Source organism: Caretta caretta, chromosome 10 (genome assembly GCF_965140235.1).
Source record: "Caretta caretta isolate rCarCar2 chromosome 10, rCarCar1.hap1, whole genome shotgun sequence".
In the NCBI taxonomy this organism is placed as follows: domain Eukaryota; kingdom Metazoa; phylum Chordata; order Testudines; family Cheloniidae; genus Caretta; species Caretta caretta.
In genome coordinates this window covers 24,092,923-24,115,359 of record NC_134215.1, presented here as the reverse complement: position 1 = coordinate 24,115,359, position 22,437 = coordinate 24,092,923, and the positions used below count along the sequence as shown (strand labels likewise).

At 38.2% G+C, this 22,437-nt stretch overlaps 2 protein-coding genes across 14 annotated transcripts in view; one reads left to right on the top strand and one right to left on the bottom strand.

The window, feature by feature from the left end:
* The window catches only part of ATF7IP2 (activating transcription factor 7 interacting protein 2), a 66,230-nt gene extending 53,373 nt beyond the window's left edge, over positions 1–12,857 (top strand). For 9 of the 13 annotated variants that reach the window (XM_075132785.1, XM_075132780.1, XM_075132781.1 and 6 more), the window contains 3 exons: positions 2,794–2,923; positions 4,884–4,987; positions 11,568–12,857. In XM_075132785.1, coding sequence (XP_074988886.1) covers positions 2,794–2,923; positions 4,884–4,987; positions 11,568–11,984 — 651 coding nt within the window. In that variant the 3' untranslated portion in view covers positions 11,985–12,857. Of the gene's footprint in view, positions 1–2,793; positions 2,924–3,762; positions 3,823–4,883; positions 4,988–11,567 lie in introns of all 13 variants that reach the window. The other 4 variants (XM_075132786.1, XM_048866648.2, XM_075132787.1 and 1 more) reach the window with 2 other exon arrangements.
* A 4,775-nt stretch (positions 12,858–17,632) lies between these two features.
* EMP2 (epithelial membrane protein 2) overlaps positions 17,633–22,437 on the bottom strand; it is a 31,743-nt gene continuing 26,938 nt past the window's right edge. Inside the window, exons 4-5 of the mRNA XM_048866651.2 lie at positions 21,142–21,288; positions 17,633–20,591 (exon numbers count right to left, since the gene is read on the bottom strand). Of these exons, the coding sequence (XP_048722608.1) occupies positions 20,410–20,591; positions 21,142–21,288 (329 nt within the window). The 3' untranslated portion in view covers positions 17,633–20,409. The remainder of the gene's footprint in view (positions 20,592–21,141; positions 21,289–22,437) is intronic.

Below are 22,437 nucleotides of genomic sequence, written 5' to 3'. Positions count from 1 at the left end.
TTTTTGGTTTTTTTGTAAGCACCTATTCAACTTCAGTGAATAATAGTTTGGGTAAAGGATAACTTTTTAAAAATTCAGCACCGCCATCCCTCAAGTAAGAGCTCACCATAAGCGTACTTTGATATCTCTAAGCAAAAAACGAGGCTTGACATTATTCATATTTCTAATGTGGAAAAAATAAGCAGAACTTTTTTAGGCCATCTTCATACATCAGAAGGAAACAAAATAAAGTGCAATTCCAATTAAAATAATCATGTACAAGTCCCTTTTTAAAAGCAGAATGTATTCCCTAAAATAAATAACTGTGGTAGTCACTTCTGGCATTCCTTAAAAAGATAAGCCTTAATATCGAGTGGATTATAGAACACACAGAAAATATGTGTCTCATCTCTTTCCTTTCTTCCAAGGACCCTGGATTCACCCACCCAAACACACACAGTCCCAAAGCTCATCAGATGGAATATCTACTCTTGAAATTTTTAGGAGATCTGCTGTACAAGCAGTTTGGGAAGGAAAAGATCAGGGAAGCAGACCCTCCTCTCTTCCTGTGTACTTGGCAGAATTAGCTGCTGTTTATAATTTTTGATAGATAATGATGTTTATTTTTAAAGCTTTTTTTTTTTTTTTGTGGAGAGGATTTGACAATTTAATGACAGTAGACACTGATATTCAAAAAGCTAAAGCTTTACCATCATTAAAACACAAATTGTCAACATCACATGTCAATATATACAAAGTAAATATCTTTAAATCAAACTGTATTAAGTTTTCAAGCAGCATTTTTCTTTTCCTGTCTATAAATTTTGATCATCAATGGAAATATTTTTTCATCTCTTTTTGTGTGTATGTAACAAGTATTAAATATTTTCATATTTTGTTCCCTTTTGAGAAGCAAGGTGAGGTTCAATCCCAAACACTTTGTCAGGAGTCTGTGTTCCTATGGGACTGGTGACCCAACAAAAGGCTCTCATCTTGCAGGCAAAATTTGGGCTAGGAAACCATATAATTTGCCAAGATAAGGTCAACAAGAGTGGTCTCTAAAGTCTAAAGCAGACTTGTGGACTTATTCTTCAAAAACATTAACATAAGGACTTTAACTCTTACATTACTGATATATAGTCTCAACCTTAACTTCACCGTAGCCATTTTTTTGTGTGGATGTTTTTGCTACACTAGTACAGTTGGATCATGTCATTTGTATACTTCTATTCCAATGGTTAATAAGCTTATCTGGTATTCACTTACAACACACTAAGAGCTTTTCTACATGGTGTGGCAATGTGTATTATATGAGTGTGATTTCTAAAGTGCACTAATGTGGTACACATTAATTGGTCAGTGTAGATTCTGCTGTTGCACACTAAAGATTTCTTAATGCTCTTTAACATAGTGCCATTTGAAACACGTTAAAGCACACTAGAGAACCTTTAGTGTGTACCAGCGGGGTGCGTGTGGACCAATTAATCAGTACATTAGTGCACTTTAGAAATCGCATCTCGTTAGAGTGCATTTCCCCACTGTGTACAGAAGTACTTTAGGTTGGGTTTATTGCTGAAGAGTTTAATTTAACATTGACTTTTCAAAATGTAGATTAAATGTTACACCCAGTCTTTCACATAACATAGTTTGAAAATGCTATTCAAAACAGCACTTTTTTAATTTATTTCAAGTCTGAGAATATTTTTATATAAACCAGTTTGTGTATATATAATGTAAGCAGGCTAAGCTTTTGGTTAGACTTTAGCAACAGAACATGTTAAAATTATATCCATTTTTTAGATGGTCTGTGTCCAAATTGTTCTAAATCACTTAAATGGTCAGTCTACACACAAAGCTTCCTGTCTTGCCTTCCTTTCCCCCTCCCCCCAGTAAAATAAAATAAAAAAGATAAAATAAAAATCCCTGTTTTGGTTAATGAAAAGTGGGATTTCACTGGTGGTAGCAAAAGTGCAAACACTGGTATATACGGGGCACCTGGGATTTCTACTACCATGTAGTTAGTATAAGCCTGCTTGGGAATATTTAGACAAGATGGTGGTGGAAAAACTGCTCTCTTCCCACTACACTTCTGCTACCAATGGTGGAACTACATCAATTGGAGCAACTGCAGGAATTAGGGGGGGGAGGGATAGTGTATATAAGATCTAATTGTTTAAAATCTATATACAACCATTATACAAACACTTGTTCAGTTATATTAAATGATTCCTTAAGTTTACAACTGAATTACTGTATTGAATAAAATAATAAACAATTCTACATCTTCCCTTAGTAAGAGGGCAAAAAGGCTTTATTTCAGACAGCTCTAGAAATAAGAAGCTTACTGTCAGTCTTGTGCATTGGCAAGCTGTGTGAAAACTTATCCTAAAGCATACCTACCTGGAAGGAAACTAGTGAAAAACTGTCTATGTAGATTTGCTCTTAGAGAGCCAAGACCTGTATAATTATCATTGAGATCCATTAATGGATCCATTAACAAAAAAAATTTGTGTTTATAAAATCCATCTTTTATAGTTTTTGTCCTCGTACTGTTGACTGATTGGCTAGGTGATCTACTGTGATATATCAAGTGTATTTTTAAATGTCTGAGTTCTTACGGATACTGACACTTATACACTGTACTTATTTCTGTTATTTTTCACATCTACAAGAAGTTTTATATAAAAATGAGCATTTCTGGTAGTTTAATTTACAAGTAAGTTTGCATCCTGACAGTTCATAAATTTTAACAGACGTATTTACAATTAAGCCATTGTAGAAACAATTTAATTGGAATTGACATTGTTTTTACAGCGTGCTGAAGAACAAAAATGTGCAGTGATTGATCTAACAGAAGAAGAAAAGCACAATTTTGATAAAGGTGAAGGAAAAAATAATTTTGTTTATAGAGATTCTGAAAATGAGAACTTAAAATGTAATAAGTGTAAGTATGAAAAAGTACTAAATCAAATCAATTTTAAACCTAAGAGAAAATAATCTTGTGGAGTTGTGAGATTGGGACCCATTCCTTAAAAGAAAAAAACTTTCTCCTGAAGGGAACTGCTTCTGCATATCTTCACTGCAGTAGAGTACCTTGCAATTCAAGAACAGTTCTAAAGTAGTTTGTTTTTTAAGGGATGTATGCTTATTGACTCATGGATCCAGTGTCCCACTGTCATGATATTAGACCCGCTACTACAATTGTTCCTAGTCCCTCTCTCCAATGCTGCAAGCAGATGCCATTCATTAATTGGTGTTTCACTAAGATTGAAGGCTGCAGCTGACCAATCTCTTCCCACCTGCCTAACAACTGAAATAGGAGCCAGGAACTCAAAGCCAGTTAGTCACAATACAGCCTGATTTGCCTTCTTGCCTATAAATCTTAAATATTCCCCATAATGAGGAGAGACTCCTGTTCCTCATCCATCTGTGGGTGAAGACTTGCTCCCCAGCACAGAATGAGTTGGCTACTTGCCTACCACTGCTCCTGCAATGAGAAGACCCCAAATTAGGTGCAGAGTGTTTGTTTTATGTTTAGGTGAGGAGGAAGTGTAGTAACCAAAGACAGGGAGATTAATATGGACTTTCATGGGTCACATGTTTGGAGAACTCTAGTTGCTGGTAAGTAACATTCCTTTTGCTATAAATCATATGCAATTGTCCAACTTCAGGATTTGAACTCAAGTAATTTGGTTTCAGTGGAAATTGTTACTTGGCGATATACTGCCTTGAGGTGATTTGTAATCTCATTAATTTTTGTAAACTAAGCAGGATTTGTTCTAGGTCAAGACCTGGATGGGAGAACTCAGGGTGCTGCAGGAAATAGTATTAGTGGCTGGCTTGGTAGGTTGCCTTCTTCCATCTCAGTGTGTACAGAACTAATGCTCTATCCTGGAGTTAAAAAGTACTGTGCTGTTGTTAATTTTGTGTTTTGTATGAATTTTAAAACTGGATCAGAATCTTTGTAGTAATTTAAGATCACATGCCACTTTTTTGCAGTAGAATGGGTGTTGGGCAGTATCCTGGAATAAATAAGTTATTACTTCCTAAATTCTTCCTGCAGCTAACTGGTTTCTTTTTTGTTATATTCTTCTTCTAAACTGCCACGTTAGTGTTCCTGTGCTGTTAAAAGGCTCTTGCATCCCACCAAGACAATGTTGCATTTTAGTGGTGGGTATTTAGTGTAGTAGTTTGTAAAATACGTGAAACTCAGAGATCATTTTGGAATGAATGAAGATGTTGTATTTAGTGTAAGATATTAGTCAGATGTTCAGCTAAAACTCTGTTAACTGAGTTGGTCATCTGCCTCCAGTGTGAACAATAAATAAGAGCATAGGAGTGGCTATACTGGGTCAGAGCAATGGTCCATCTAGCCCACTGTCTTGTTTTTCGACAGTGGCCAGTGCCAGATACTTCAGAGGAAATTAACAGAACCGATCGATTTATCAAGTGATCCGTCCCTGTCCTCCACTCCCAGCTTCTAGCAATCAGAGGTTAAGGGACACCCAGAGCATCGGGTTGCATCCATGACCATCTTGGCTAACAGCCATTGATACACCGATCCTCCGTTAACTTACCTAATTCTGTTTTGATCAAGATGTAAAATATCAAGATGGACAATTAAATGAAATGAAGACTGAACTATCCCTCTTACTCTCACTTAATGATAGCCCGTACACGTCTGGCTGAAGCACTTTAACAGTGTGAATAACTCTGCTGCATGTATGTTTTGTAGAAAAATAGAGATTTCATTCTCCAGGGTCCTCAGTCTAGCACCTTTCACAGTCTCTGAGAAATCCTCAGTATGTAAACATAACCTTATTTCACAGATTTGTGGCTTTTAACCCAGTTCACTTTCAATAGGTGGTAAATTACAGTATTTAAAACTTGCATTTTGTTTACAGGTAAGTTAAAAGAAGACCAGAATTCTGTGTCAAACAAAAGTAATTCAAAGACAGCAAGCCCCAAATCAAATTGCCTTGAGCCACCAGCACAAGCATCAAATCGGGTAATTTTTTTCTTTATTAAGCTTTCTACAATTTTTATTTTTAAATTTGTAGTGTTTACAAATTCCAACTGACTAGCTTTTCATGAATCTATGATATACAACTTAATGGGAATTAAAACAGATTTTTAAAGGACATTTTTGATGAAAATGTATCATTACATTTGTTTTAAACTAGATTCCTTGGCAAAGGGTAAGCTTACTCCTTTGAGCCACAAGGAGGTAGTACAGTATAAAGAAAAGAGTAATAAAGACTTCAGTGACCATGAAATACTTTTATTGCAATAATGGCTCCTAAAATGGCAGCGATTTCTAATAAAAATACTAACTATTAGAAGAAGCAATATTGAAGCAAGAGAATGAATCAGATAGGCAGGTTAAAATGAACTTTTCTAAAAAATATTGTAGAAAATGTTGCAGTAGAAAATTTGTCGTGGGGCAAAGACCAGCAAGGAAAATTTCAGTCAAGGGGGGAAAAAACCTTTCTGAAATTGAGCAAGTGAAAAGGGGTTTGAAAATTTCAGCCATCGGTGGTCCAAGACTCTCTGTGTTCAGTCCTGCTCCAGTGTCTAAAATGAGTGCGAGAATGAGGGAGCAGTAATTTAAACATCAAGTATCTAAGTGTGCATGTTTTATTACTGTTCCACCCACAAATAAGTTGCACTCCTGTGAGTTGCCAGAATGAGGCACTGTTCACAATCAATTGTGCAAGTGTTCAAAACATGATCATGTGTGGTCTCTCGGGTCCATGAGTTTGTCTCATATTTGAGGTATTTGAATATTCCATTGGGTTCTACTAGGCTGCTTAGCCGTGGTGGGGCTCATGTGCCTTGCTAGGTTCTGTGGTGCTTCTTGTGCTCGGCTCCTCCTTGACTGAGGACCAAAAAAACAAATAAAAAGAACGCAATGGCATCTCTAAAACATCACCCACTCATGGTACCAAAATGAGAGATCATTTACTGTGGATAGTGCAGATCTGCAGTCTGTACTCCCACCCCATTCTTCTATCTTGCATGCTTTAATTAGCAATGGCATATTTACTTTAAAGTATCATGATTGGGCATGTGAGTTAACATCCCACTGAGATTTATGCGTCACCTCACATTTCTTGGAGCTGTTATTCCAGACACAGTTAGGTAGGTGTCACTGTTCTGGTTAATTCACGTTTTCAAGTTTCTCTTCAACCGTAACCGCTAACTCGTCTCTTAAATTATATATATAATAGCAACTTGGGAGAGGAGCTGGTATATCATACTGCTGCATACTAGCCCAGTTTGAGCCCTGGATGTGCCACTATAAAGGATATACCACACAACAGCACCTTCAGTTTTGTAATGGCAAGACCGATCAAAGTGTCATCAACAAGGGACATCAGTTTCTTCTTACCTCCTACTAACATTTGAGCATCTGCCACCCACCCATCCATCCCAGCTCTGAGACAAAACTATCTAATATCTATAGGCAACCCACACAGCAGCAGGACAAGAAGCATGACAAGTGAGAGGCTGGAGCCTCTCCCTGACTGCAGCATCACATTATGGATGAAAGAGAGCCTTGCTCTGTAGAGTGCAGGCTCTTCAGGATGGGTACTGTCGCCTTTTGTGTTTATGCCTAGCATATTCTGCCCACTACCTTGAAACAAATAATTAATATTAGTTCAGTTCCATTAAAGGGTTTGGGGATGGCTTCTGAGCACTGAGACTGAAAATATAACTCTGGATGGAGCTCTCCCTTCTTGGACAGGAGCATCATTTGTTATGGGACAGTAGTGGCAGTTGCCTCTTTCTCCCTCCCCCCCAACCCCTATAGCTTTTCATAGGTCTATATGCTCCATTATATCTCTTATCTTTTTGTCCGTCCGCCCCCCCCCACCACCAATTTTTTAGAATATTACATAATAATTGTGATTGATTCCACCCAGGGTACCTGGAACTGCAGTACAGCTTTTCTCCCTGAGTTATGATTCCCACACACTTCACTTCACTCCAACTCACTGGTTTAGATAAAGCAAAAACAAGCTGATTAACTACAAAAGATAGGTTTTAAGTGATAGCGAGCAGATCAAAGCAGATTACTGAGCAAATAGACAAAAAATGCAAACTAAGTTTAATATACTAAATAGATTGGATATGACTAGCAGATTCTCTAAGAGATGATACAAGTAGGCTTCAGATTCTTAAGGGGCAAGCTGCACTTGCTTTACAGCTTGGAATCCCCAGGTGTTTCATTCACAGACTAGAAATCCCTTTAGCCTGGGTCCAGCACTTCCCCCAGTTCAGTCTTTGTTCCACAGGTGTTTTTAGGAGTCTCCTTGGGTGGTGAGTGAAGAACACCAGATGATGTCACTCCTTGTCTTATATAGCTTTTGCATATGGCAGGATCTCTTTGTTCCCAAAGCTTGGTTCCCAGAATAGTCTGTGGAAAAATACTGACATCCCAAGATGGAATCCAGAGACATGTGGTGTCATCACATGTCCTTGTAGAGTCAAAGCAGCCATGACTTGGAGGCTGTCTGTAGCGTTTTCAGGAAAGCTCCCCGGGTGGGAGATAAGCTTCTCCTAAGGCCTATTGTTTTTTTCCAGAATGGCCCATTGCCCTGAATAGGTCCTTCCCCACCCACTATCTAGACTGAAAGCATCTTGTCTAGTGGACGTTACCCAGGTGTAACTACATTTGAAATACAAATACATAGCCAATATTAATAACTTCAGATACAAAAATGATACATGCATACAAATAGGATAATCATATTTAGCAAATCATAACTTTTCCAATGACACCTCCCATGACTTATAATATCACTATGAAGAATATGGAGTGCAGTGTCACATTCGTCACATATAGTATTGTATAGGCTGACACAGCTTTGCTCCCTTGAATTTTTCTGAAATGATGTCCCTGCTTTTGAGAAAGTGATTTGTATGACTTGCAGAGCTTTCCATTGGGTTAGGGCTGGGAGCCATGGTGTTATACCAACAAAATAAAAACCAGCAGGATCTTAGTAAAGGAGAAAAGGCAAAATGCCACATTTATTGTGAATACAGAAAGAATCATAGTAAGCAGTTAGTTATAGCTATAACATTCCATTCAATCTCATATTTATTCACACATTCATTCATACACACACACAGGTTCTGCAAGGTTGTTATCATAGTTACCAGCCTTAGAGTTGCTCATGCCAAGCCACTGGCCAGGTGGCCTGGACATGAGGAGGGAGCAGGGCCTTGTCAGATGCTCATCTGATGCTCCTGGAAGTTGGTTTGCAGAATCAGACCCCAAAGTTCTCACTTTCTAGAGTCCATTTTTTATAGGAATTTCTTCCTATGCCAGTCTATGGGAATTGCTTCATCATGCTGTTGCTGAATCAATCAGCAGATGGCACATTCCTGACGGCTCCGTGCTGCCAGATGTTATCTTGTTCTTTGGTTCTCCCATTCTTGAGGCTGTTGGGTGGATTCCAGTCTGCCCTCCGGGGGTCCTCTGGTTATTTCCACTTGACGCCTTCTTTAGTCGATGGACACTGGATTCTTAGGCTGGCACCTCCCTGATCATTCAGGTATTATCCACACCAAGCATCCATCCACATACATCCTCTATCTCTATTTTAATCACAATTGTTAACAAAGCGAGATGAATACAACAAAAGGGCGGGGAGTCTCTGGTTGCTGTTTCTGTTACAGAGTATTGTTTTGAGTCTCTCTCTGTGTGAGTAGTTATTGTTACAAAGAATTGCTTTGAGAACAGACTCTGTCTTAGAATGTACTAACACAATTAGCAACTTGCAAGTTTCACACACAGAGGGAGAGAAACAATACCAAAAACCAAGAGAGCTCTTAATTAGTTTGAGTAGCAGCCGTGTTAGTCTGTATTCACAAAAAGAAAAGGAGTACTTGTGGCACCTTAGAGACTAACAAATTTATTTGAGCATAAGCTTTCGTGAGCTACAGCTCACTTCATCGGATGCATTCAGTGGAAAATACAGTGGGGAGATTTATATACATAGAGAACATGAAACAATGGGTACCACCATACACACTGTAACCAGAGTGATCACTTAAGGTGAGCTATTACCAGCAGGAGAGCCTGGAGGGTGGCGGGGGGTGACCGTTTGTAGTGATAATCAAGGTGAGCCCTTTCCAGCAGTTGACAAGAATGTCTGAGGAACAGTTTGGGAGGGGGGGGGAGTCAGAGACACTGTGCCACCTCAGAAGCCTGAACTAAAACTGGCTCAGGTGCAAAATCCAAAAGGTATTGCACTCCCATGGACTGTTATAGAAATTGATCCCATGTGCGCTCCTGTAGAGAGCTATCACTTGGGGGGGAATAAACATGGGGAAATAGTTTTACTTTGTGTAATGATGAGTAAACTATTTCTGCATGTTTAATCCCCCACCCCCACCCCCCACTGCTGGATATGGCCCACCTTGATTATCACTACAAAGGTCCCCCCACCCTCTCTCCTGCTGGTAATAGCTCACCTTAAGTGATCACTCTGGTTACAGTGTGTATGGTGACACCCATTGTTTCATGTTCTCTATGTATATAAATCTCCCCACTGTATTTTCCACTGAATGCGTCCGATGAAGTGAGCTGTAGCTCACGAAAGCTTATGCTCCAATAAATTAGTTAGTCTCTAATGTGCCACAAGTCCTCTTAATTAGTAATACCCTGGAATTTAAACTATGGGGAATCAAACTCATTTGTGATTTTAATACAGAACTACTTTAATATGATCCAACAATGGGAGAGTGGTATCTGCAGAAGTTGCCAGCACACGGTGAAGGGGTGACTCCAATCATTTTTGTGTCTTTTTCACCTCAAAGAGATTGGCCAGGATCCTTCTAAGGAAGCATCATGGGAAAGAAAAAGGGGAGTTGTGATTCTTGGAAGAGCTTGATGATGGGAGAGAAGGGATTGACTACTGCCAGGGAACATCCGGGTGTGAGAAAAATCTGTTTCTATCCACCCAAGAAATTTTTGCATGCCTTATGCTAAAAGTGTAAAACCAAATGTAGTAACAGGATTTTATGATCTATCTTGTGACCTGTCAGGACTATAACTTTTTAGTGGATCAGTACAGATGCTTCCAGGAGCAGTAAATTGTTCTCAGCCTAAAATATTTTGTTAATAGATGTACAGACCTGTCTACAGTGTATCCTCAGAGATAATTAACTATCAAAAAGAAAAATGTACAGGGAGAAAAGACAGTTCTGTGGTTTGGGATTTTTTTGTTACTGACTCTAGTACTATGAGGAGGGTGGAACCACTATGTCAGTTCTGCTTTTTATTCTGTCCTTCTGGATGTTCAAAAGGATATGAAACCAGAATAAACCTTCTAAAATAGCTGACACTCTCTTCACAGCTGCCTTCTTGGATTTCTTCTGAGATAAAATCTAAGCAGCAGTTTTTAAAGATCTGTCAGTTTAACTTTTCTTTCTTTTTGAAGACCTACATAGAGTGCAAGCTTTCTGCTCTGGTAATTGCTAGTGAGATAGGAACATAAGCTCTTTCTTTCAGCATCTTACATTGTATGATATCTGTACAGAACAATCCGATTATAGGATGGTTGTCAAAATTCACTAATAATAATTAAACTTGATCAAGATACCTACAGTATTATTCATATTGGTAAAGTTAACTTTTTTAAAACCTTTCAGTCCTATGGATGTGCTGCTGCCTGCCTGAATCTGTAGGTATTTTTTGGAAAATTTATCAGAGTGCAATAACAGAACACTCATTGAATTGTGACTATGCAAATCTATCTAGATATAATGTTGACCTCTGCAACACTCATTTTGGGACAACCAAAAATAATCTTAACACAATGTTTGTTAGTAGTGTCTTCTGCGCTTTTGTGTCGGGGGGGGAGGGGGAGGAGTATTGGATTTATGGAAAATAAAATCAGTTAGCAAAACTTAAACATTTATGTAGCAGCAATAGATCATTTCCTGTGACTGTTCTTGTCTGTTGACCTCTTAGAGACTGTAAAATAGGGCTAGTTTAGAGGGAGTCTTTGGAAGGGTTTTTTAAAAAGTGGTAAAGTAACATAAATTCAGTAAATAAAGCATTGCAGCATGACATACCAGAAAACAAAACAATTTAACAAAATACTATTGTTGGTTTGAATTTAGTATTCTTATCCATACAGACAGGTTTCAGAGGAACAGCCGTGTTAGTCTGTATTCGCAAAAAGAAAAGGAGTACTTGTGGCACCTTAGAGACTAACCAATTTATTTGAGCATGATGAAGTGAGCTGTAGCTCACGGAAGCTCATGCTCAAATAAATTGGTTAGTCTCTAAGGTGCCACAAGTACTCCTTTTCTTATCCATACAGTCATTCTAAGAACTACTGAACTAATAAATACCTAAAATGAAACTAATGCAGCATTATTTACCACAATACAAAAAAACTTGTTTGGTAAAGCTGTTACAATGAACTCCTTAACACTTTCAAAACTGTTTCCTAAAATGGAAACACTTAATCTGAATCAAAAGTTAGCGCACATTGGTTGATTTGTTCATTAAAGAAATATTACAGTAATGCTAAGTTATTCACCTTTTTTTCTTTTTTTATGCTCCGTAGGTTCTTGAACATTTTCCACATCTTCCTCCGCTACCAAGGATACCTCCATACCCAGAACTCAAGGATGGAGTCAGAGACACTGTGCCACCTCAGAAGCCTGAACTGAAACTGGCTCAGGTGCAAAATCCAAAAGGTATTGCACTCTCATGGACTGTCACAGAGATTGATCCCATGTGCGCTCCTGTAGAGAGCTATCACTTGTTCATATACCATGAACACTCCAATAACAGTACTGTACCACACTGGAAGAAAATAGGAGAAATAAAGGCTTTGCCCCTACCAATGGCTTGTTCTTTATCACAATTTACAGCCTCCAAGAAGTACTACTTTACTATACAATCAAAAGATGTATGTGGACGTTATGGACCATTTTGTGATATACAGTCAATTACTTTAATTTCTCTGGAAAACTCATAAGCTACCTCAATAACTGTTACATGGTTGTTTCAGTTTGAAATATTGTATTTTTACTTGTATACAATCCAGAGCCAAGGAATGAATTGTACTACAGACTGTATTCGCTCAGTTCTGTTTCTTATCTATCATGCCAACTATCAGTTATTTATATTCTGAGCATTGTTCTATACATTTTGTAAGTTGTTTCTAATAACTTGACACTGAGAATTCTGTTTATAAAACTAATTTCAGTTCTGTGTTTAGTTTAGTTATTTTCCTTCTCAGTCCTTCCCCTCCCATTCCTTTCAATGGGCATCATTACATGTAGGATGTACTTGGGACATAAAGGAATAAAATTTTCTACTTGGTAACTATGAATTTTGATGACGATCATGAGATGAGAAATCTAACATGTCATGAGTTTTGTGGTGCTTTGTTCACCCTTCCTTTTTGTATTTTTGGGGGAAATAGTGTTTTTTTTGTGTTCCATTTCCTTCACTAAATGGTACACAAGCTTTCAGAAGGTTTTAATTCTTGTACTTGAGTATACTCAAACAGTACTACAGGAGCATCTCCATTATTCTGAAGCCTCTGAAAAATGTTTGTAAGGATGCAAGTCTCTGTAGTATTTAAAACACTATAGTTCCTGTATTATTACCCTACTACAATCACCTGAGACAATCATCTGGACCATGATCTTTTTAGAGATGCTGCATTGTAAAGGAACACCAAGTGAGATTGTTTCGTTGTCACCCATTTTGGGCAAGAATTAAGCTTCTGGGGAAGTTGATTAAAGTGTTGATAAATAAATGTTTTCCATTGCTTTATAAGTACTTCACCTGCTTGTATCTTCTGGTATTAAAGAGGCTTCACTTGCCTTTAGGTGTGGTACAATGGTAGTCATTACTCATCCAGACAGACATTTCATAATGCCACAAAGAGGTAGGTGACCCATTACTTATGTTAGTGATGGTTCTAGAATATTCATTTACAAAATTATTAATTACAAAGTCATTGTGGTGGCAGTTGGCTTTCTGTTTAAATATGCATATTGAAATGAATTCAGTGATATTTGTAGTGTGTCCATTACAGCAAGGTTATAAAGAAATAGAAAATATCTGGATTAATTTAATTTTAATAATAACTACAAGCAATGTAAGTTTTTCTTATACAGTTTAAATCACGCTATGTAGGTTACTCAAAATATTTTAAAAACCCAATAAGTTTGATTCTTTCAGTATTAAACAAAAGTTTTCATATATGGAAAAATTCTAACAAAAGCAACTTGAAAGATCATTTTGTTGCAATAATTTGCCGCTCTTTGAATGGCCTCTACATGTTCCCACTCTTGGGTTTGTGCCCTTGGTGCATCTTGAGTGGTGGAATGTTTTCTAGCAGTGCCTGTTGGAGTGCTCTCCTGCATTTTCCCTCACCGGTTTGAGCATTCTGAGGATGAGCCTATGTAAAAGCATGGCACTCAGGACACCTCAGTTCATTCCAGCCAAGGTTGTGAATGGTCTATATTAGAACCTCTCCAGAACAACCTCTTCAAGCAAGACAGCATCTTCAGGTAGTTTTAGTCATAGTTAGCTAGCTAGGATTAAAAACTTTGAACAAAACAATATAATTATTTATTTACATTTCTTAGGATCTTAGAACTTCTACACCCCAGCGCCAACTAACAGTAGCCAATAGTAACTGATCCAGAAGATACTTGGACTACAGTATCTCCAGAAGGGAAAGATACAGGTGATACAAGGTGGAGAGAAATAAAAGATTGTATAGCATATTCAAATGTGCTTTTATCTCCTAAATCTCCGTGAACTCACAAGGGAAGTTTACTTCTCCCTTTCAGTTTTAAAGTTGCCAAGACCTTTCATTTCACCAATATCTTCTGCTTCTGATCTGAGGTCTGATTAGTCAGATAGGGACAGGCAAGTTATTCTACCACCTCAGTTCCAGTCACCTGGCAAAAAAACATTTTAGAGTAGACATTAGACCAATGCTCTACATAGTCCAAACAGACACAGGCTCTGCCTATATCCTGGTAGGTTCTATGACAGAGAACCTGATTCTGGTGTCTTTCAGTTTCCTCCTTGGTCTGGATGGGTCTACTGGCTTTCTTTGAGATACTATACAGAGGTTGAGAATAGCCTTTATAGAGGAGTCATTCCCCCCAAGACCTCAGGGGAAGCCCCATTCACCAGATCCGGTTCTCTGGAATGCTATCCTTTGATTGTCCCAGACATTTTATCAGAATAACCACCTATGAGTTGTGGAATTTCAGGACATTGATCTAAAGCCTAGTGACCAGACATCCCCAGATGACAGTGGAATTGCTGCAGCATCTTCCCTGTCTGAATATGCCATAAAATTTCATGAGATGGTATCCAGAAGGGCTTCTACTTAACGTCAGTTTCTGTGGAAATAATCTTTTATCACTCATCTTGACTTTGATATTCTGGGAACCCTTCTAATTCCAAGATCGTTCGTTCTACCAGTATTAAAAGGACTTTTACAACCTGCCAGAACAATGTGGTCCAATCCAGCAGTGAATTTGGCAGTGCATTGGAAGTGTCAGACTATTTAGATTTACCCCTATTTGTATAACTGGCTCACAAAGGCCTTACAGAAGTCATCGTACATGTTTACTTTTTGAGAAAGTGGGACTCGGAATAAATTGAAAGAAATCTTACCTTCTTATACAGAAAGTTTTTTTTGTCTGGGTGATGTGTAGATTTCAAACAAGAAAGGTTTTCCTTCCAGAGGCAAGTCTGCCATTCTCAAACATGAAGATAATTCCAACCAACTGTAATATTCTTCCTCAGAGTGATAGGCCTTATGGTTTCAGTAATATATTCTTCCATATGCTTATCTCAGAATGAGAATATTATAACATTGACTGGTAATAAAGTACCTGTCAAGTTCAGACAACACATACATGAAAACTAATTCTTCCAAAATTGGTATTCCTATCTCTTACTGCATGGACGAAGCATATCCCACCCTGGGATGGGGAACTTAGGTTGTTTGAAGTAACAACCCACCGTCATTTTCTTTTGAGTGAATGTTTGCATGTATTCCACTTCTAATGACTCAAAAGCAATGATTTTGTAGGTTGGAGATGGGTGCTCAATTTATTTGAATTTCTGCCAAACCAGACATTGGATCTTAATGCTGTGGCTAGGGAATAATATGGTGTAGAAGTGTGGACAGATCACAGTGTAGCTGCCCTGCAGTTTTCAGAGATTGGTATGCTTTCGTGGGAAGCTGCAGAAGCTGTTTGACCCCTGGTGGACTTTAAACTGTGGGTTTAAACTCATAGCAAGATTTAATACAAGTAAGCATCCATTAACACAGCATTTAGGTAGGCATTGCTTGATCCCTTATTCTGTCTTCCACACAAGAAGTAGCCTAGGGTTGCTCCTGAATGACTTCAGCCTGATCAGGTAAAATGATAGAACTTTAGCTACACTGAGGGTGTTCTCTGAATCTATTCAGTTTTCTGTTTGTATCTTGCAATACTTTGCTTGTCACGTCATACCTATATAATAGTCTCTTGTGAGAGACCTTGTCAAATACTTTTTGAAAGTCTACATTATCAGCAGTTACTATTTTATATACTACATTGACACATTAAAATAATTCTACCAGATTAGCGAGGCATGATTTTCCTTTGCAGAAACCATACTGGTTAGACCCTACCTTACCATAATAATGTGCTCATTGTGAATTTTTTTTAACTATCATTTTAACTAGTTGATTAGGTAAAGATGTAAGATTTATTGCTCTGCAATTCCCTGGAATACCCTCAGAGACTTTTTAAAATACAGATACAACACTTGCTACTTTACCACTCCTGTGGCATAGAAATTCTTTCTAATGACATCTTTGCTAATAACTCAGTCATTTCACAGATGAACTCCTTCAAAACTCTTGGATACATATAATCTGGATCAGTTTGTTCCAGGTCCTCTTTATTAACCAACAAAGAGGAGTTTTGGGTAGGTAATTCCCTAACATCGTCTGTGGTGAAGACCCACACACAACAAAACAACCCGTAACATTTAGCTTTGCAGCTAGGTGCTTATTGTCCTTAATTTTAACCCATACTGACCCAGCAGATGCACTGATTCTTTTGCAGGTTCCTTGCTTCTGATATATTTAAAGAATTCCTTGTTTCTTTTATAGTGTTCGCTGTTTACTCTTCAGAATCTATTTTATACCTCCTAACTTCCCTCTGAGATATCTTATTGCCTGCTGTAACTTATGTTTCTGTTTGTTAGCTTCATTAGGATTTGATTTCCAAATGTTGAAAGATCTGTTTTTCTTGAATAACTTTTTCAATCTTGCCTTTTAGTTATATATTTCTTGTGTGGCTGTCTCTTTTTTGCTTAGTAGTGTGCATGCCTCCTTAAATGTGGTATGGATTTGACTTAAGAAAAACATAAGATAGTCCAAGAATTTTACTTTAGTACCTTTGACTAGCTCTTTCCATATTGAAATCTCCCTTTCTAAAGTTTAGAGTTACTGTACCAATTTCTGGAATCTTATTTCCCCTTAAGAAGTTGAACTTAACTACTGTATATTGTGGTCACTGTTTCATAATTCTCAAAAGTGAGTCTAACAGTAGCTATTCTGTTGTGCATAAGACTGAATTGAAGAAAGCCTCGCCTCTTGTGTGTTTTTAGAACTGGTTGTTTAGAGAAACAATGTTAATGATTACTTCTTCAAACAAAACTTTGTCCTGTTGTGCCATTGGACCAGTTCCCCCAGCGATGTCCTAGCCTTGGCTGGTAGTTTGACCTCTGAGTAGTGTGTGCTCATCATTTTGAGTCAAACTATTAGTGTAGCCCTCCTAATATATTTACATCTGACTGCAGAAGCTTTGTATCCATCCACATTCAGCCACGTGGTGTTCTCCATTCAATACTTCTCATTGGATTCAATTGAATCTTTTAAATAATGTGCTGTTTGGCCACCTCTTTGGTATAGTCTTATCTTTTCTGTGTAATTCATAGTGAAGTCTTAACCTAACTGATGTCATGTTTCAGTAATGCTTATTATATGAAAGGCCTCTGCCATTGCCAGGCATTTTAATATTGCTTTTAAGCTTCTTGCATTTGTACATAGACCTCACTTTCACTTTTTAACAGATGCCTTGGTCATTTACCTCCTTATACTTTGCTGATGGCCTACACGCTTCTTGTGATCTTTTCCTGGCCTGGTTTGTTTTGGGTCCTTCCTTTCACTGGATACAGATTTTTGTATTACCTACTTCCTTGATCTAAGTTCTGTCTAAATTATGTGCTCTTTGGTTTCTGTCATCTTTCCCTTATGTCCTAGTTTAAACACTCAGCTAAACCCTTATTAAATTTATATGCTAGCAATATGGTTTTACTTTGCTAAAGGAGCAGGCTCCACTTTAATCAAAGGGTCCCTCTTCATAGCCACACTGTGAGACCATGAAGTTCTAGCTGCTTAGCTACTTCCAGTCACCTAGAGACAACTAAGGAAAATCTACCTTATCTGACTAAATTCTTCTTGATACTTCTCCCATAAAGAACCACTAACTTGTTTTCATTTATAGTGTCCTAATGAGGATCTCACAGGGAAAGTAAAGAGCTATTGATTTTTACTTATTTGCACAGAAATACTCACACACAACGTTTAAATGGATCCAGAACTTTAAGGCAATGTAAGGGCTATCAAATGTATCAAGCTTGCTGTTACAGTACAGTAGTTGTTTCTGCTTTATTTTCATGTACAATTTCAGAGTATATAAAACACAGAAAATGGAATATTTTCAAGGCAGAGTAGGTAAAAAAAATATCCTAAAATCATGGTTTTCCTCTCACAAGACACAAACTGTCAAGAAAAGTTTGAGCTTTCAGTGTACAAAAGATTCACACTTGGTCTAACTAAAATATGGCAGCATCTATAGATAGCTGTATGTACTCTTCCAGCATATGCTATTTGCTTTAGGGTGTTAGGGCTTTCATTATGAAAGCATGATTGTGTATACATGTATGTACATATATGCATGCTGTATCTTACATATTTAAATAGTCAAATATAAAATGACCCAGGTAAAATGATTCAGTATCTGTCAAGTAGCCAGTCAGTGGCACAATTAGTATTTATACTGTAATGTATGAACTTTTATAAAATATTGGACTGTTGGACCAAAACTATGTAGCTGACTTATGGCTAAAGGTATTTGCTTTATAATTTCATTAGATCATTTTACTGTTCATTACATGAAATGTAAGCCAGAATATCAAATTCTTGGGGTGAATGCTACTTTAACCCTTTCCTTATAGTACATCTGTTTATATACAGAACAAATTCTATTCTGTGTACCTAATTATTCCTTTAACAGAATGAAGATTGGGGGACAAATATTACAAATTAAAGGAGTGTTAGTTAGGAACTTCACAAGTTAGGACACACTTAGAAGGAAAATAAGGCAGGTAGGAGATTAGCACTGTCATGTTACAAGGGCAAGAAAGCATAGTACTAGGACTACTTTAAATCTAGTTTCCCTCTTACTCTACCTGTTCTCAAAGGCCTGGGCTACACTAGGGAGGGAGGTTTGAACTAAGATACGCAACTTCTGCTACGCTATTTGCATAGCTGAAGTCAAAGTATCTTCATTCGAGTTACCTGGCTGTCCTCACCGCGGCAAGTCAGCTGTGGTGGCAGCGGCTCCCCTGTTGACTCTGCTTACTTCCTCTGCCGAGGTGGAGTACAGGCATCGATTTATCTCATCTAGATGAGACATGATAAATCAATCCCCAGTAGATTGATCACTACCTGCTGAGCCAGTGGGTAGTGAAGACATACCCTAAGCCATTAGTTTTTTCTTGCCCCCTGCAAGTAATACATAACCACCACCAATTTGGGAAACAGAGCAAGACCCATTCCCACGTTTAAGATGGTTCACTTAGTTGTATCCATTCCTACCTTGTGAGTAGTCAAACAAGTGTTATCTCACTGAAGATGTGTGGGTCAGCTATTTCACTGATTTATAGGGTGTAGCTCTGACTTCAGTAGAGCTATGCTATTACTGATCTGACTCAAGTGTAACTAGTTACAGGCCTATTCAAAACCTACTAGCTTTCCTTTTTCTAGACATGGGGTTTGTCCAACTGTGGTAGGTAAAAAAGGCCAAGATTGATTATGCCAAACTATAAAATGTTACTTTAAACACACACTACAATAGACAAGTAAAAATGACAACCTTCAAGGATGATCAACCTTTAAAATCGCCATTAACCAAAACTGTATTTTACAGTGGAGATTATTTAAGTTTAATACCTAGTACAGGCTTATATCAGTTATTTCCATATTAAAAAAATCCTTAAGTCACTTTGAGGAAGTTTAAGTACACAGGGCTAAATGGCTTAGGAAAACCCCATCCTGATGTGTTGAGCTGGTGTGTTTAGGCTCCTTTAAACATCTCCAACAGAAGTTAAAGGCCACCTGTACATCTTTTGCCAGGATTTCCTAATGGGCAGTCCTGAATAATACTTTAGCATGACATTCCTGTTTTGTCATGAAGTCACTTTACAAGTAAATACTTCATGCTAACTTGTACATCCAAACCTATGTGTGCTATCAGTGGGGAACATGTTAGCTTAAAAATTTTTTTTTAAAAAAGCCTGAAATAGAGGCAAGCAAATTTTAAGGTAGATCAAGAGTTGAGTAAAGTCATGCACAATGCAGAGTTGAGAGCATTTAGGGTTTGTTTTGTTTGTAAATTAGCTTCAGCATGTACAAACAGAACCAATTCCAGACCCAAAACGTGCAATGAATTATTGACAGTTTGTACTGCTTGTGTCCAGAGCATTCACAATCTGAAAAAATTCAGCATACAAAAGGGAGTGGTTTAACTTTTTCAAAGCAAGGGGTTTTAATAAAAGCTTGTAGAGCATGTATTGTAGAGTTAAACAGCAAGAATGCAGGTTCCCTACTATGATAGGCACTGAGCATATCTTTGAACTCCCCTAATGGTTTTTTAGGTAATGTAGAGAGAGTGAGTGAGTGTGTGTGTGTCTTCTTCTTTCCCCAAGCAGATTTCTAGTAGCACATTGCTAACAATGTAATAAGCATGTACTGTATCTTTTCCACTATACATGATGTGAACCATTTAGAGGGCAGGATCAAACTCTTATGAATGCCTAATTTAGTGGCAGCCCTTTAAAGTTGTGAAATGTACAAAGGAAAGCTAATTTGGCCTTGGCTTGTTCAGACTCTTGACCCTAGCTGGCAAAGTGTTCCAGTCAACTTGCATTATTTTTTCCATATAGTCTTTCATACCAAGAACACAGTACATTTTTAGAGAAACAATACCTTTACTACAAAACACAAATGATTATATACAAAATGGTTACTGAAATTCTGCTTCTGGACTGCAATGACAGAAATAACTACCTGCTGACATTTATTTACGTTTCCTTAGTACTAGGTACATGACACCACTGATCAGAGTAAAAGCAAATGCAATCCAGGCTAAGATGAAAGAATATCCATATTGGCCACTAAAATCAATCTCATATCCAACACTCCTGTGCAGATCTTCATGCCTATTTGTGTAAATGGAGGCTGCCATCATAACACACAGGCCTGGAGGAGAAAGAAAGAAAGAATTAAAACAATGTCTGTTACTTTTTAAAAAGAGATTTAAAGCAGTTATACAGGCTCACAGTGTGTAGTTCAACCACTCTATTCATCCCCTGCCCAGATGCTGCTCTTTGCAATCATAACTGTATTTAGAGTAATTCAGGGCTTCCAAATCCTTTTCTTAAGCCAAGTTGAAATAGTCATGTTACTAAAATACGGTCAGAGCTGGATGAAGTTTTTCCAATCAAAACATTTTTGGCAGAAAATGGAGATTCTGTGAAACCAAAATGTTTTGTGAATGTTTTTTTTTAAATTGTCAAAACCAAAGTCCAAAAAAAAAAAAAAATCAGAACATTTAATTTGAAATTTATGTTTTAAATTTAAAATCTAGTGTTAAGCTAGAAATCTAACAAATGTTTGGCAAAAAGCTTACCAATTATGTACAACATTTTTCTGCTTCTGCTTTGTGTTGTACCATGGCTCCATTCTGAACCCTATTTCTCACTTTTAATGGAAGGGCTATTGAAGTGAGACATGTCAAAGAACCACTCACATGACAGGAGCTGGATCGTAGAAGTCAACACAAATCTTTCTCCTTGCTTTAGGCGGAAGAGTTGAAGAATGAAAACCAGAAATGCCACACAACACAGAATAGTAGACAGGATCATGGTGGCCTGAACAGCCTGCACAGACTGATATTCTGTGAAAATAAAACCAGGTTTTATTGTAAACCTTCCTCCCCAGCTGCTTCCACTACCAGCACCAACCCTTACCTGTTCCCAGGTAGTCTGTTCTTACTGGGATTTGCTGGCTACCCTCCTTCTTGCAGCTTTCCCTTCTTGTTTAAGCCACTGCCTCTGTGCCACCTTCCTACTTCCACTCACCCTTCCCCTCTTACTGACTTTTCTAAAAGATGTGCTGTAGGAATTACATGGGGGACGTTTGGTGGTCTATACCGGAAGTCAGACTGGATGATCCCAATAATCCCTTCTGGTCTTAGAATCTATTACTGCTTTCCCATTAAAGGCAGCTTTTTAAACAGTCTCTGCCAGCCCTGCAACCACAATGTACAAATGGAGCTTCCCCAGCCTCTCACACTACACCTTCCCAATTCCATCACTTGCTTCCCTTCAGATGCTTCTGATCTGTTATACAGAGGTGAAGTCAGAGAATATAGCAGTGCAAGCATGATCTGCAGTATTCAGGATGGATTCCAGCAGTGCTGTCCTTTAGAAAGTACCTAAGGTCAGGTGTTTGAGGATTCCTGTGCTAGTGTGTCTCTGGTTGCCTTTTCTTAAATAAGGAAGAGTGGACAGTGCAATGCTAAGCAGACGAGCTACTGTAACACAGGCCAGTGTGAATGGCTCACTGTTCTGCTTTCTACACTGTGGCCCTATAATACAGGGTACAGTTGAAGGTGAAGGGATGTGTCTGTACTGAAATTGGAGGTGTGGATTGCAGCAGATGTAGACGTTCTTGAGCTAGATTTAATTTAACCAGCTCAGGTACCAACAGCAGTGAAGCTTCGGCAGCATGAGTGGCAGTGCAGACTAGCCGCCCAAGTAGAAGCCTGCCAGGGAGCCTGGGTATGTACTCAGGCAACTAGCTCGCTGCTGTCGATACCTGACCTAGTTAGATTAACCCTGGCTCACGTTCATCTACACGCGCTGCAGTCACACGTCCAACTGCAGCGTAGACACCCTTTGTCTTGATATGCAAAGCCTTCAATAGAACTGACTTTAGTTATTAAAAACACTGTCTTGCTCCAAAATAATGTCCTCCTGTACCAGGTATATTCCACCACCACCGTGGAGATGGCTCGTGAATGCAGAGCAGGGCATTGCAGCAG